This window comes from Cryptomeria japonica, chromosome 8, assembly GCF_030272615.1.
Source record: "Cryptomeria japonica chromosome 8, Sugi_1.0, whole genome shotgun sequence".
NCBI classification, from domain to species: domain Eukaryota; kingdom Viridiplantae; phylum Streptophyta; class Pinopsida; order Cupressales; family Cupressaceae; genus Cryptomeria; species Cryptomeria japonica.
Genome location: NC_081412.1, coordinates 603812665 through 603830021, shown reverse-complemented (window position 1 = coordinate 603830021; position 17357 = coordinate 603812665). Strand labels below are relative to the sequence as shown.

The 17357-nt window shown below is 38.5% G+C and overlaps 1 protein-coding gene across 1 annotated transcript; it reads left to right on the top strand.

Annotated features, from left to right (window-relative positions):
• The first annotated feature begins 2275 nt into the window (after positions 1 to 2275).
• On the top strand, positions 2276 to 3358 carry LOC131857829 (uncharacterized). The gene has a single exon (XM_059210569.1). The coding sequence runs from the start codon at positions 2276 to 2278 to the stop codon at positions 3356 to 3358; it is 1083 nt and encodes a 360-aa protein (XP_059066552.1).
• Positions 3359 to 17357: the final 13999 nt, after the last annotated feature.

The window sequence follows — 17357 nt, the reverse complement described above, 5'->3', positions numbered from 1 at the left end:
TCTAACCATTTCAGTAGTTGGAAAATCCCTTTACCGGGTAGCTTTAACAGGATTTTTGTAAATCCTTTAATAGGGTGACTCAAAATAATTGAGTTCTTCAGATCCTCTTGCGAGGTAACCTTTAACAGGGTTCTAACCTTTAACCGGGTATTTAGCCATCCCTTAACCGGGTGATCCCTAGCAAGATCAATTCCTAGCAGAACCTGTTGTAAAGTCCTTAACCAGACTAGGCTACTAATAGAGCGGACTTCAGAAGAGTTCAAGAACAACTTGTGGGTATTCATCCCCACCATGGTTTTTCCCAATTGGGTTTCCACATGAAAAATCAGTGTGTTATGTGTGATGCTTTTTCATGTGATGTTTTATAGTATTTTCTGTTAAGTGGTAAAAGCATGTTGATCTAGTGGTCTTTATATTTTTGATGTATTACTTACTTAATCATATGGGTGAAGTTGAGATAAGATGTTAGGTCTGAAGATGATCTAGATGAACCAGTTTATGTATTTCACAGTCATACTATGTTTTACCGGTACTGCCTAGTTTTAGATCGGTGATATTGTTTACCAGTTAGTGCAGTCTTTGCAGTTTAAGTTGTTTGTAGAAGTTTTTGTCCATACTGATTCACCCCCCCTTCTCAGTATCTGTTGGTTATTTACTATTCATCATTATTCATCACTATTTAACCCTTAAGAGGTGGAGTCTGAATATGGACATGTCTGATGCCTTTTTTGAAACCATTCCTGTCTAGGTAAAGCTGCCAGGGCTGCCTCTGGAATATTGGCATGAAGATATTTCAAGGGCCTTGCTAGAGTGTTTGGTGAACTTCTATCCATTGATCCTATAATAGCTGCTAGGAAAAGAATGGTCTATGCCAGGATTTGTGTGGGGGTGTCTAAATCTAAGGATCATCCTTTGTCAGTTGAGCTGGTGTCAAAGTTGGGAATGTTAGTTCAAACTATTGAGTTTGAATAGTTACCTTTTGTTTGCTTATTGTGCAAAAAGGAAGACCACTGGGCAAAGAAATGCCCTCCCTCAAAATACTAAGATAGATTCTAAATAAGGACCTATTATTTGGAAACCAAAACTCGTGGACATAGAATCTCGAAATAAGAAGGGCGATTTTGTGCACCAGAAAGGGCTTGATGGGAGCCACGAAACCAATAAGGAAAATATTGTTCAACCTTGCAAGAATAGTGAAGTGAAAGAAACAGATCAGGAGGAAGACAACAAAGAGAGTAACTATGAAGATTAAAACCTTGAGGTTAAGGATATAGATCCAAAATTTATTTCTGAGGAGGCTCCTGTTCAGGATGAAGAAGAGATAACTAAGGAGAATGTGGTTGCTGTAAATGAAGAAGAATAGGTATTGGTAGAGGATTTGGAGGAGGGAGAATTTTCACCCCTAAACCACCATAGATTCAAGGACATGGAAGAATGTACCTTTAAAGATCAGGAATCTTCTTCGGTTCTTGGATCATCGTTCAGTAATCTTGAGTTTAGTGATTTGAAGAAGACCCTTGAGGATGAATCTTCTTCATAACACTCCATCTATAACTTCCTTGACTTGGATCAAAATGTTGTTATATTGGACACCCTGCAGTCCTTGAAGGTTGATAGTGCTACTGGTTTGTAGAGAATCAAATTTGACAAAGAAATGAGCTATACTAAGGTGGTGTCAAAGAAAAAGAAGTCAAAACAGAAGCCCGGAGTTACTACTCACAACAAAGGGAAGGCAGACTATGGGCCACCCCGAAGTGCAGGGATAAAATCTAACAGGTGACAAAGAGAACAGAAGTACATGCAGAACATAGTGGATGGATCACAAAAAATGAACCATGATAGTCTATTTAATTCTTTGGGTAAGAAATGAAGATTCTTTCTTGGAATATTAGAGGTCTTAATAGTAGTCATAAACATGGCATAATCCATAATATTTCTAGGGATCATAGACTAGATATTTTACTTATTCTAGAAACTAAAATATCAAAAGATGAGGTGGAGAAAATTAAGTTTTTCTAAATTTTGTGAATCTCAAGGGAGTAGCTCTGATAGGGCTTCTGGGGGAGCTGCTACTCTCTGGAATACTCAGTTTATTCATGACACTCCTATCTATCATGATGGTAACCATGTGGATACTTTGTTTAAACATTCAAGGGATGCGTTCTCTTGGATCCTTTCCAATGTGTATGCTCCCAATAATAAAGTTTGTAGGAGGAAATTTTGGCTAAAGCTCGCTTCTTTTAGAAGCCATTATCCCAATTCTCCTTGGTTGGTAATGGGGGATTTTAATACCCCTCTTATAAAATCTAAGAAATTTAGGGGATCCCAGATACAAAATGACAACAAACTGGACTTAGCTGACTTCATCAATGGTCAAGGTCTGGTTGATTTTGATTTATCTGGAGCTTCCTTCACTTGGTCTAATTGTCGTGTTGGAGTTGACCTGATTCAAGTTAGGCTTGATAGGGCCTTGATCTTAGTTGAGTGGATCCAACATTATGTCTGTTCTCTGAATTCAATAGTTAGAATCGGATCTGACCATTTTCCTCTATGTTTGATGGTTGAGCCTAAAAACGGCCCACGAAGGAGGTTTCCTTTTAGATTTGAGAAAATGTGGCTCTCCCACCCAAACCTTTCCAGTAGCATGAAGTATTGGTGGAATGTTCAAGTGGATGGTTCTTGTATGTTTTGGGTTGCTAAAAAGTTAAGGCATGTTAAGGATAAGGCTAAAAAGTGGAATAGAGAAGTCTTTGGGGACATCTTCATTCAAAAATCTGCTATTCAGGAGGAGTTGGGCTTGATCCGGGATAAAGTCCAAAATGAAGGTTATGTGAATGATAATTTTGCTAAGGAAAGTGAGGTTCTGTCCAAATACCACAAAATTATAGCCCGGGAAGAGACCTTTTGGAGGCAGAGATCTAGATCCTTATGGCTCAAGGATGGTGATAAAAATACCAGATTCTTCCACATCTCTACCCTTAAACACATGGTTGCAAATAGAATTGGCCACCTTGTGAAGAATGGGAGAAGAATTGATAATGAGGATGAAATAAGTGGAGTTGTTGTTGAGTTCTTTGCTGATCTTATGAAGAAAGATACTTTATTAGACTCGGAGGCTCAAAATATTTTGGTTGATATTATACCTAAAGTCCTATCTGATAATGAAAATCATAATATTGCTGCCATCCCTTCAAAGGAGGAGATTAGGAGTGTTGTCTTTTCTTTTGATGGCAGTAAATCTCTAGGCCCATACAACTTTCCTATGTTCTTCTTTCAACAATTTTGGGAGGTGGTGGGGGAAGATGTGTCCAATGCTGTTAAAGAGTTTTTTGGAGCTAGATCCTTATTGAGGAATTGAATACTACTTTCATTTTCCTCATTCCTAAGAAGCAGGGGTTGATTATTTGGATGCTTTTAGGCATATCAGCTTGTGAAACTCCTTCTACAAAATTATCTCCAAGGTCCTTACCTTGAGAATGCTGAATATTCTTCCTCTTCTGATTTCTCCTCAACAAAATGGCTTTGTGCTGGGAAGAAAGATTTGTTGGCATTGAGTTGTCATTGATATCAACCGGTATTGCAGGCTACTATTAAAGGTATGTCACCCGGTATAAAGAAGATTGAACCGGTATAAGAAAGATTAACATGAAGGCTTGTCAACCGGTATGGTGGAAGACAAGAAGGTATTGGGACTATCAGTGACTTCACCGGTATGAGGTGAGATGCATGTGTATGTTAGTATATTGAGTGACAACCGGTAGAGCATAAACCATTTTGAAGGATGGTCACCTGTTTGTGATGAAGAGGCAAAATGTTAAAATGATCACAAACCACCAGAGGTGAAGATGTGCTACCGGTGTAGTGTGCACTACCAGTTAGAAGAAGGAGAAGGTCTCACTGGTAAGGGTTTGTGCCGATATGAGTTTGTTTAATGTTCAAGTGTAAACTGATCTTGTGTCGGTGAGCTAAGTGTATGACCGATGTGATGCCATGTGGAGCTGAGGTGGCAAGAATGCAAAGGTTGGCGAAGTTTCCATCTACATGGTTGTTGGAACAGTCAGTCGACATTAATGAAACATCCATAAATCATGGGTCAATAACAGATTGACGTGGCTAAAGGAAGAATAAATGATAGAGAAAGATCAGGGAGTTGTTGGTGGCTAGATCAAAGAAAATAAATCAGATTGCAAAAGGACCTCAAGAAGGAAACAACTGGGTCATAAATGAGTCGACAAATTTTAAGGCCAAAAATCATGGTCAGGATTGCTATCTCTAGCAAATATACATTGGATAATGGAAAATGCGTACAAATGCATTCCTTCGATGCAGGTGATCGATCCAAGGTAGATCAGATCGGATCTCATGAATATTTGATTGATGGAAGAAACCCTAACCACCCTTAGTTGGAATCAATTTTTTGAGGGAAAGCTCAAGACTAAATATGATGACTTGAGACTGCGATCGGTGGTGCTGTAGAGTGAAGGTAAGTGTGAAATTTATGTCTGAGAGCCGAAGAGAAAAATAATTGAAGTGTTTATGAGAGAAGACTATACCGGTAAGGAGAGGCAGGGTAAACTGGTGTAAGAAACAAATTGGCAGAGTTAGGATAGGATGCAGAGGTGAAAATATGAAGGAAGCAAAATCTGATAAAGAGTGATCGGTGTGAGTTGAATTAAAAAGACATGAGAGGAGACATAGAAAAGTTAGAATCATTATCAAAACAAAGTTGCAGAGTATGTGGAGGAAGCACAGATCGGTAAGGTTGAAACTGGTAGAGCAGAATATTGTAAGGTTGCAAAACTTCTTTTGTAACAGGGTTCTCATTTGTATAACTAAGTCTTATATTGTTTTCACTAAGTTGGTGCTTAGTGTAAGGGTTTTAGCTCCTTTAGATTGTGGCCTATAAATTGTGCAGGGGTTGATGCTCCTTTGAGTCGGTGCTCATAAATCAGGGGTTAACGCTCCTTGGGTTGGTGCCCTAAAATTGTAATAAGATCTTTTACATTGTGAGGCTGGATTGGAGCAGAAGATCTCCAACAACTATTCTGACCGAGGTTTTTCCCACATTGGGTTTTCCTCGTATATCTAGTGTTGTGTGATGCATTCTTGTGTATGAGTTATGTTGATGTTATTTGCACTGTTTGAGCTACCGGTTAGCACTCAGTTTGTTTCATATATTACCAGTATATTCCTAGTGAAGAAAAAGTGCTTAAATCACTGATTCACCCCCTCTCAGTAATCCATTGTGTCTAACAAGATTCTTGACTCCATCATCATTGTTCATGAAAATATTCATTCACTTTTGGAGGCGAAGTCTCAAGGCTTTCTTCTGAAATTGGACATTGCTAAAGCTTATGATAGGGTGGATTAGTGCTTCTTAAAAAAAGTTCTTCAGGCTTTTGGCTTCTCTGGCAAGGTCATCAGTTTGATTTGGCAACTTATATCCACTACTTCAACTGCAGTTATTGTCAATGGATCTCCCTCCCACTTCTTTAAAACCTCGAGGGGTCTTAGGCAGGGTGATCCTATATCGCCTATTCTGTTCACTATAATGGCAGAAAGTTTGGGTAGACTCATTCATAAAAAAGTTGTGGAAGGATCTCTAAAAGGCCTCAAGCCGTCCTATGCCAATTTTATTTGATCTCATAAAAAATTTATTGATGATACCATTTTAATGGGAAGCTCTTTTTTTGGGGAAGCCAGAGTCGTTAAATCGATTCTCTATCTCTATAAAAAAGCCTCTGGACAGATGGTTAATAGAACTGATAGTTTTATCTACTTCATTAATACTCCCGAGCAATGCCAAATTAAGATTGCTAACATTCTCGGCTGCCTCATTGGTAAGCTCCCCTTAGCTTACTTGGGTCTCCCTATAGGATCTAAACCTTATGATTCCTTTTAGCAATCTTTAATTGATCAATTTAATAGGAAGTTGGCTCAGTGGAAAGGCTCCCTTTTGAGTCAGGCTGGTAAAATTCAATTGTTGAAAGATACTCTTCAGAACCTCCCAATGTATGCCCTCAGTTTGTTCAAGATTCCTTCTAAATTTGTTGAAATTATTGATAAAATTCAAAAAAGATTCCTTTGGTCTGGGGTTGAGGAAAAGAAAATAACCCCTCTGGTTTCTTGGGAGAATGTCTGCAAGCCAAGGAGATATGGTGGACTAGGAATTAGAAGCATTAAAACCTTTAATAACGCTCTTTTGGCTAAACAGGTCTGGAGGTCTTATGACTATAGAAGGGAATGGAACACCTTATGGCACAATAAATATCTCTCTAATGTTCATTCTTTGCAGGATTTTTTGAGTTCTTATCATATCCCCGCTAGATCTCATCTTTGGAACAATATCCTCAAGGCTAGGGATGTGGCTAGCTGAGGAGCCCATTGGAAGCTGGTAAATGGCAGAAAATCTAGTTTTGAGATGATTGTTGGACCGGGAATCACTCGCTTGTTTATGATCCTACCTTGGGATCTTTAAGGGATCTTTGTGTGTCTTCTTTTGTCTTAATAGTGGCTGACTATTGGAAGGAGGGTAAGTGGGTGAATCTTCCTGTTATTAATCTTTCTTTCACTCATTTGCAGCTTTCCCTATATTTTTTTGGTTTGGAGGAAGGTGTGGAAGATGAACTTATTTGGAAATTAAACCCCAATGGAAAGTTTTCTATTGCTTTTATGGATGGTTGTAATGAACCCCATGTGTCTTGGTGTTCTAAGGTGTGGATTAAGGACCTCTCTCCTAAGGTCAATATGTTTTTTTGGCTCATCTTTCTTAATAAAATCTTAACTATTTACAATCTTTTTAAGAGAGGGGTTTCTATCCCAAATAGATGCTACTTGTGTATGAGAGAGGCTGAATCTGTTGATCATCTATTTTTACATTGCTCTTACAATTCTGAGATTTGGGGTCTGGTGCTTCAGAAATGGGATCTTTGCTGGACTTTACCGGGGGCTGTTAAGGAGTTTGTTCACCAATGGAACCCGCCTTCAAGAAATCCTTTCATAAAGAAGCTATGGTCCTTCATGTTTCCTCACATGGCATGGGGTTTATGGAAAGAATGTAATAATCATATCTTCACGAATATCCATCTCCCTCTTGATATTCTCTTCAAGAAAATTTCTAGAGCCATCTCTGATAATCTCTCAACTGTTAGCTCCAATATTCTCTCTCATAGTGGAATCCTTAGGGAGTATGAAGCCAATGTTGTCAAGGATTGGGATTTTGGTCATCATGTGGTAACACCTAAGGTCAACCCTACAGATAACATTAGTTGGAACTTTCCACCCCAAGGATGGGTGAAAATCAATTTCGATGGTGCGGCTAGAAGGAACCCTGGTCAAGCTGGCAGATAATCATAGGTTATCGAGAAGGTTTCAGAGAAAAAGAAATGTTATGAGTGTAGGAAGAAGAACTCACACTTCCATGGTAACCAGTGGAACAACCATGCTCAATATAGTAGCAGTTATAGAAGATATGAGCAACAAAGACTTGCATGGAACAAGATAAGAAGTATACTTGCACATACAAGGAATCCATGGAGACTGACAACTGACTACAATGGCATGATTAGAAAAAGAAGAGCAAACTGGTATGTTATAAGGTTCCACAATCATGAGATTGGCATGGATGTTGTGTGCTACTATAGCACTGCTTCCAGTTATGATGCAGAATCTATCAACAGAAGAAGAAGAAATCTGCTCCAAAGACTGCAAATGAGAAAAGGGAAGAAAAAAAAATGGTATGGAAGAAGAGGCAGGAAGATAAGAGCATGAACCGACACTATGCATTCAATTCATAAGTGATATCTCCTAGAGCGTAAAAGAGATCCTGATCTAAGGGGGAGCTACATAATGAAATCACTCACCTCCTAAGTTGGAAAGGATTGGCTACCGGCAAGAGGAAGAAGGTGAGATAACAATATGTGTAGTTTTTGCCTTGGCTACACATCTATATAGGAAAATGAATTACAACTGTGTGACTGAATGGTTGATTCAAACTACATTTGGGTCAGAGACACTTGACAAAAGAGGACAAAGGTGTTGGATAAAGTGTCCCCGTGGAAATATGAAGCCGATAAGTGCAGTATGATTAGTGGTATTTATTAATTGGTGAGTTATGGATTCCAGTAGATTTGCAGTGGTGCATGTGGTTTGGACAAATAAATTCATGTCTCAGGTGATATTGAAGAAGACCGGAATGACATGTGTTGGTCTGAAAGTTGACCTTATGTGCATTCATTTTTATTGTCTAACCGGTTTGCTATTTTGGCATGATAATGATGTGGTATGGCATTGTGTTTATCTAAGATCATGTCATAAGTTGTGGTGGATATAATGGAGCTCAAAAATCATTGGCTGATCACCTGTGCACAACTCAACCGGTATAAGGTGTTGATGAGAATCTTAGGTTAGGATCCGACAAGCAATGAGGTTCTGAGATGTATGACTCAGGGGGAGTTCAAATGCTCATGATGTAGAATTGACATGCTTGAAATTATGAGTGTACTAGCTGCATCAACTGCAGAAGATGGAAATTGGTGTAGGAATACCCAAGAGAATTTCATGATTATGGGTATCCACTTTCCCAATTAGTAGCATTCGTAGTACAATCAAATATGATTTTGAAGAACAATTGGTATCAGATGGGAGTGTTGCAGTTTGACTGGTGGCTGGTGTATGATTCCTCTGTTTCAAATTGTCCTATGAATTGAGAGGATGAAATGTATGATGGTCAAAGGAGGAGAAGCATCTGGTAGAGAAAAAGGGAGAGATAAAACTATGTCAGTGCCCGGTAGACAGAAGGAGGAGAGAACCACTGTCAGTGCCCAATGACATTATTGTCAAAGGGGGAGAGAGAATCTGTAGTATGTCAGATACTACATGTGTTGACATCAATACCAAAGGGGGAGATTGTTGGCATTGTGTTGTCATTAATGTCAACTGGTATAGCATGTTACCAATATAGAAGGACAACTAGTATAGAAAATAATTGATGTGAAGTCATTGATGTCAACTAGTCTAACATGTTACTGGTATAGTCTATCATCGGTAAGGAGAGGATGTCAATTGGTAAGTGATGTGTTGACAGTGTATGGTTGCTAACCGGTGAGCACGTATAAACATGGAGAAGATAAATCAACAAAGTGAGTGGTTGCCAACCGACAAGCATATGCCCAGTGTACAAGCAGGGTGAGCAAGATGCTTGGATGTTGATTATGATGAAGAGGTAGAATATTATCAAGAATCACATCAACACCGGAGGAGAAGTATGTATAGGTCACCAGTATACTATTGAATGTCAATCCGTAGGACTCCCACCAGATGAAGAGAACACTGACAATGAGTGTGCCCAAACCAGATCATGTGTGCCTGTTTGAAGATATGCTGCTAAAATAGGGAAGCCATATTTATGCAATGTCAGAAGAAGATGGAAAGGATCCACTCCCATCGGTAAGTGGAGCTTATCTCCTTTTATGCATAGAGTGCATCATATTTCTCAAAGATAAGACATAAGAATTATAGGTAGGTGATTCAAGGCTCACACCGGATCTATCGGTGAATCACAAAGATTCCTCAGGTGCATGAAATCAAAGATGTGCACTGGATTAGAAAGAGTAGGCATATTGATCTACCATGATAGTTGAAGAGTGATGGGTTTGCCACTTAGACAAATGAGTCTTCTACCTTGACAAACCGGTTGAGAGGAGAACCAGTCAGATAAAGAAGAACACAAGTGAGTGAAGAACACAAGTGAGTCTATAGTCACAAACATGGAGTTTCTGAGATGCAGATGAAGTGTAGTGTTGCCACAGGTGCATAACAGTTGAAGAATGATGGCATGAAGTCATCCAGGGTATCACCAGTGTGCAAGAAAGAGAGTTATCCATCGGTAAACATATCTACCGGTATATGCAGTAGAAAAAGTTAATATGCTGTGTCAACCGATGAGAGACCAAAGAGGAAAAGGTGAAAGGCTCTCACCCGATGAAGAGAAGTGCATACATGATGGTTAACTGTAAAAGTGAGTGGTATCGGGAGGGTTAAAGAACCCACAGAAAAGAAGGACCGGTTGTGTGTTGTTGGTTGGTGACCAAGTCTAGCCGATACAGAGGTCTTTGTTGAGATGGATGTCAACAAAGATGCCACAAGGAGTTGAAGTGGCATGCATGCATAGGTCGGTGAAGTGTGTCAATGAGGTAGTTGGTGGTAGGTCAACATTAATATCAACTGTGTATTTCATAGACTAGTTAAAGAGGGTTCACGACTCGAAGAAGGTTGGTGATTTGATCAAGGTAGGATGATCCGATATTTGTGCTCGCTTGTTGAAGGTAACAACTGAGACATTTATGGCATTTGACAGAAGAAAGTTGACATATAGGGCCTTGGTTGCTAAAAATAGAAGGCGTGTACTAGAAGGCACAAAAATGGCAGTTTTATGCAAGCAACCATATCTGTGACTTGATTCGATAAGATTTGATTGGATCTGGTATGCCAAATTGGTCGGTGAGAAAAACCTAAGGCACCAAGTTTAAACTCATGTTTTGGCGGGAAAGCTCGGCTATAAGTATGCAAACTTAAGACCAGATGCCTTAATGTTGTATGTAAAAGTGAGGTCGGTGAAGTGAGGGGATGCTGGATAGAATGTGGGTGTGCCACTGAGAGTGAAGAAATCAATCTTAGTCATAGTGGCAAAAATATTAAGTGACTTTCTGTTGAAGGAGAAATCGGTAAGGTGTGTGTGTGAATCAACAAAGAACAAACTGACAAAGTGTGGAAGAAAAAAGAGGAGATCATACCAGTACAAGTGTGCAGAATGAGAAAGAAGATCCAGCAAAAGTAGAAAGAGTGTGACAAAGAAGATTGAGGCAAAAAGGTGCATTGAAGAGAACTAAGAGATCTGCATGTAATGTGTGGATGATCTAGACTGACAGATTACAAATAGAAGAAACTGGTGGAGTCAACAAGCATAGAAGAGGGATTCAAGCAGATAAAGAAGTGACGGGTATAACAAAGGAAGAGTGAAAGGAAAGAGGCAACTGACAGAAGGTTTGAAAGTGTTACAAAACTCATTTGTAACAAGGTTATTACTTGTGTATTGATTTTATGTTATCATTTTTGATCACTGAGTTGGAGCTCAGTGCAGGGGTTGGTGCTCCTTTGGGTTGTAGCCCATAAATTAGTTAGGGGTTGGTAATGAAGAAGTTTGATTTTGATTCTGAGTCTGAGAAGGAAGATGGTAATGCATTTATTGCAACTTTGGCGACTCATGCAAGGTAATGATGCATGGTTAATTGACTCAGGTGCATCTTTTCATATGACTTTCAATAGAGATTGGTTTTGTGAATATGAATAATTTAATGGAGGTAAGGTGTACTTGGGTGATGATTCACATTGAGACATTGTTGGTCGTGGTAAAGTTAGAATCATGTTTTCTAATGGTAGAATAAAAAAATTAATGCTGTGCTGCATATCCCTGGATTAAAATGAAATTTGTTATCTGTGAGAAAATTGATAGATACAGGTGTGTAGGTAGTCTTTTCTAAAGTAGGATGTAAGATGATTAAGGGTACTATGTGTTGGAATTAATGAACACTAAGAGGGGGGGGGGGTGAATCAATGTTTTGCAAATTTCAAAAATGTTATTCTAATTCTTTAACCACCAGATGTATAAGAAGGAAAGTAAAGTGTAGCAACACAAAACAAATAACCATGCAACCATAACACCAATACTTTTATGTGGAAACGCAAAAGGGAAAAACCATGGTGGGATTTGAACCCATAATATTATTCCACTATGGCCAGTAGAAAAACAATATTTTAAAAGGGGAATGCACTTTCATTCAGGCACACTGCCTAGAGCTCACTGCTCAATTACAAAAAACAGGGTTACAACCTCAGAGGAAGGCTCACTTCCTTACAGATGATTACAAAAAGATTACACTGAGTGATGAACTAGAAAATAACATCTAACTATGCCACAAATTAGTTCCCATTAGGCTCAAAGTGATCCACTATGACTGATGTAATGATATGCTCTGTAACTGCTCATCGGATCATCAAAAATCAGGATGTGCACGTGAAACTACGCTCAATCACTCCCTAAACCATTACATACATCATTTCCACACAAAAAGATACTAACCAAGTTGATCTTATATATTTGCACCAACAAAAATGATCTTCCACAAGTCGGCTTCACCAAATATAAAAAATGAAACGTATAGCTGCAAGTCGACTTAGATATTTTACCAAACCATATTCTGAACCCAAAATACATGATCACATGCTTCCTATAGGTCTCATCAAACACATCACAAATCACCAGAATCAACTCTAAGAATCCGGTCACACGTTATACCACCAAACACAATGAGTACTCTATTTTGCTACTCTACCAGATACCATACCTTCAATAAAGCATAGGGATCAACACCAAAGGGTGGATTGTCGTGATAATCTGCTTCATATACCCAACCAACTAATCACTGATCACTAAAACCAAAACTGGATTAGATCAGTAGGCTGAGTTGCCATCAATGACAACTCCTAAGAATCTATAAGCATTAGTAAACACCAATCTTCACCAGAACATCAAATACCAACAATATCCCCCTTTGGCATTGATGACAACACTGGTGAAAAGTGATAAGTGCTCCAATCACTGCAATCTGACAATTTGAAAATCTGTACACTCACTAACTGGCTTCTCTCTCCCCCTTTGACATCAATGGCAAAGGGTGGGAATCCACCAAAATGTGTGTACAAAAGAATGAATGAATGCAATTGATTAAATGAACTTAAAGATTTTTGAGTAGGTCGCCTTCAAGGATTTCAAATATTGGTTCCATCCTCTCAGGAAACACTCCAAAATATTTATTAGGGCACTATACATGAATGTTGTTAGGACTCGAAGGCAACTGAGATGGGGGGGGGGGGGTGAATCAATTGTCTATTTATTTCAACCCAAATATAACTTAATCAAACTTGATGCATAATAGCAGTAAACCAAACTTAATGTCGGTTGACAGTTTAATAGTTAATAATAGTACCGGTAAAGTTTAATGCATGAAATTGAAAGACAAATAACATCCACAACACATAACACGTATATTTATACGTGGAAACCCTGTAAGGGGAAAAACCATGGTGGAAAACCTTACCCACAATCAGATGATACTACTGTAGATAGTATGTGTGTACAAATCAGGTTTGCACATGCAGAAAGGCCAACTACCTAAAGCTCACTGCTCAATCACAAAATGAGAGTTACACTGACTACAATTGGATGGTTAAATCCAATGATAATGTGCTGCTCAAAATAGCATCTTCATATGCTAGATTCAATACCGGTTAAGCTCTGATTGCCTTCTTCATACCTTCCTTGAATCTTCAAATGATGTTTGCATGAGTAGCTTTGCTTATATTCACATATACTTTATTATATTCCTCTTCACTACTACATAATCTCACAAATGAGATCTTACATATATACCAAAACCTAAGACCAAAAATGTAGGTCGGCTTACAAAGAATATTACAATTAAATCAATTACAAATTAATCAATATGCGATGCATCATGTCGGCTCAATGCATTTATAATAATAACTAATCAATAAATCATCTCCATAACATGCCGTGCTGATCTGGAATAGATAATGCTTGCCGGTCCATAACCTAGATGAATTTGCCGGTAACAATAAATATGCAAACTCGATTAGACCAATAACCAAATCACCAAAACCAAGTGTCCAAACCATGTCTTCAAGATAACCATGTAATCTCCAGATGATAACAAATCATCCTCAATGCCGGTGAACAATATAACCTGTAGGTGAACCAAATACCGGTGACTGTGCATAAGTCACTGAACATGCTGGTGAACATAACCAAAGATCTCTAGAAAGATAAGTGTCGATAAGTGTTGACAAGTGTTGACAACAATGACAAAACTAATGCAACACATCCATAATACCAACAAATGCATGAATCTCAAGACTCTGAAGATGGGATAGCATCGGTTTACATAAGGCACTAATTACATCTTGTTCTGCTCCAAGTAAGTTGTCCATCTAGGGAGTTATCAGACTTCTTAGTTCTCCCACTCTACTCAAAATTTTCTCCTTGTCTTTATTCAAATCTTTTATTTTATCAAAATAATCCAAAATTTGTGCTTCAAGGGAACTCAAAAAAAATGTTTGGGATGCAAAAGAATGACCGATACCAACTAACTTACCCTCATGATCTCTTATTTACCGATCAATATTTGAATTAAATTTTGGAAAAAACAAACATGATTTGAAAATTTTACCGCCTTCATCTAATGCCTCTTCTACACTCTTCATAGCAGTCTTTAGGCTCACTCTATCTCTCTCAACTTATTTCAATTTTTTCTACAATCTCATCTCATTAAATATTTTCTATATAGATTCATTTGCAACCTTCTCTAATGATACAAAATGAGTGTTAACATCATTTAACATGTTCTTAAGATTTCCAGAGGGAGAAGCACCAGAGTCTTGATTGAAACCAGGCAAAATCTTTTCCAAAACCTTAGTTGCAAGAGAGACGACCTCTTTATCTTCAGACTAAGATTTCAACAAGTCTTCACTTACCTTGATCTAAGCTTGAGTGACAAGTTTCAATGCTTGAAGAGGGAATAAGGTGCTCAAATCCACCAAACCATGAGAAAAATCATCCTCTACATCAATTTCCTTGCCTTTGTTAATGACATTGGCCATAGTCATGGTTACCAAAGGTTTCTCTATTGGCCCATCACTCTTCTCTTTTTCAACCTCTGCACTCACACACTTTTCACCTTTTTCTATCTCCTCAACTATCATTTCTGTAATTACTTCTATCTCAAAAGGGTCTTGAGTAGCTTCACCAGAGATATCTGCTTCTAGATTCTTAGTAGGTGCATCTTGTGCAACATCTTGCTCAACTGGATCAACAAATGGCTGATCCTTCAGACCACTAAAGACTTCTGCAGTTACTTTTGGAATGGAAGCATCTTCAAGAATGTGCTCTACTAGGTGGGTGGCAACCTGTGTCCAATTCACCTCATAGCTCCGTTCTAACAAAAAGTCTTTTATTATTTGCTTTGTCTCTTTAGTATTTTACCAAGCATAATTATGTTAATTCTCCTCTTGCTTCTGAATTTATCTTTTTCCAACTTCAATATTCTTTCAACTTCATCCCTTGATATGATTGAACAAGTGTTTACTAATACATACTCTTGCATTTCTTCATCTTTCCTGCAAGAAAAATTTCTTCGGATATCCAGAATGTCATATAACTCTTTAGGAATCTTAGACGATAGTTCAATAAGAGCTCTAATGAAGTTATTCATGTACTAAACAACTGCTTCTTCAATTTCCCTCTGCTCCTTGTCATTAATATTCTCATAGTATATAGCAAGTTTATTCAAATTTCCATCTTTTATAATTTCATTCTTGATTTCTTCTAAGGATTTAGAAGGGATGATCTTAACCTTACCGGACTCCAAAGCTTCTTCTATCTTATATTTCTTCTTCTTGCTTCCTCTAGGATTTTTGGATGGCTCTCCTTGAGTCTTTGTCCTCTTGGAGGGTGGAGCATCACTAGATGGATTTCTAGCTACTCTAGCATAAGTAGTAATCTTCTTAACTTTCCAGACTTCCTCATTCGACTCTATCTCCTCCTTAGTTGCCACATACTCCCTTGAAGAATTATCCTTTTTCCTTTTTTCAACTCCACCGGTTGATACTATTGGCTTGGGCTTGGGTGGAGGTACCAATTTCTTCACTCTAGAGAGAGGTGAATATCTGCTAGGGTTTGCCTTGGATTGCTTAGGAGGGTTTGCCAATTTGGGCTGTGGATTGATTACATCCTCTTCTCTTAGTATATTCTGAGCTCTTTCCCTCTGTATACTCTCCTTTCTCAATCCCATCTATTTTGCAACAACCTCCACTTCCTTCTTTCTCTTTCTCTTTCTTGTCAGACCAAACAATTGCTGGTGTAGGCTTAAGTGCTTCTCTTTAAAGGTACCAAATCTTGGCTCCTTCTTGTCTAAGGGTTGACTTAATATATGTTGTGCATATACCTCAAGTGTGTCTGCATCGACCTCATACCCCATGGGCATGATCCACACTATCCTCGACTCTAGTGCCTCCATCAGGCATTGATCCTTATCTACCATGAAACAAATGGTTTGCTCATTCTTCTCCACTATGGATTTGGGGATTCTCTCTCTGATCTTCATAGTGGATTGAAAATTATTGAAGTATCCCCATAATGTGGATATCCTCATGACATTGTCACCAATTCCCAATAATGCTTCCTTGATTTTTACGACCACTGGTTCATCATAGGCCCATTGGACCTTCCCTTTTATATAGAGGATCTCATTTAGGAAGTATAATGCCAAAAAATGATAAGGGAACCTAACTTGAAGGCGTTATTTTATCTTTCTTGATATTCTTTAAGTTACTCAATACTTCGCTCAAACAAACTTCACATAAATCATACCTTTTATCTTCTTTTAGGATCTGATAGGCTGAAAATATTGCAGTATCGAAAACCGAGTTCTGCCTACTTGATTGACAGACCTTGTAACCAACTACCATTGATGAAAATATGACATCATGCTCCAAGATGTCACTGATAGTCATTTCTCTGTTGTCAAACTTTAAACCGGTAGTGGCTATCATAGTGTAATTTGATACCTTCCTTAGACCAGACTGATAACTTAATGATGAATAGTGAGTACCAAACTGGTACTAAGAGGGGGGGGGTGGGTGAATCAGTACAGGCACAAAAACTTTTCCTGAACCGGCTGGCAATCCCTAACATCGGTCCAAACCAGACTACTACTGGTTAAACATAGTGCAACTGTGAAAGACATGAACCGGTCAATCTTCTTAGCTTTCCACACAACCTACTCCCTCATTTCCACTTTGTCCTTATGCATAAATAGATAATCTATCATCAGAAATATAATAACTTGCTAGATCAACATGATTCACCGCTTGACAGAAAACAACAAAGCATCACATGAAAAAGACATCACATATGACACACATATTTTTCATGTGGAAACCCAACTGGGAAAAACCACGGTGGGGATGAATACCCACAAGCTTTTTTGAACTCTTTAGAAGTCCGCTCTGTTAGAAGCCTAGTCCGGTTAAAGACTATTACAATAGGTTCTGTTAGGAACCGATCCTGTTATGGATCACCCAGTTAAGGGATGGCTAGAATACCTAGTTAAGGGTTAAACCCTGTTAGAGGTTACCTTGTTAAAGGATTTTATGAACTCAATGGCTTTGAGTCACCCTGTTAAAGGATTTACAACAAGCTGGTTAAAGCTACCCTGTTAAGG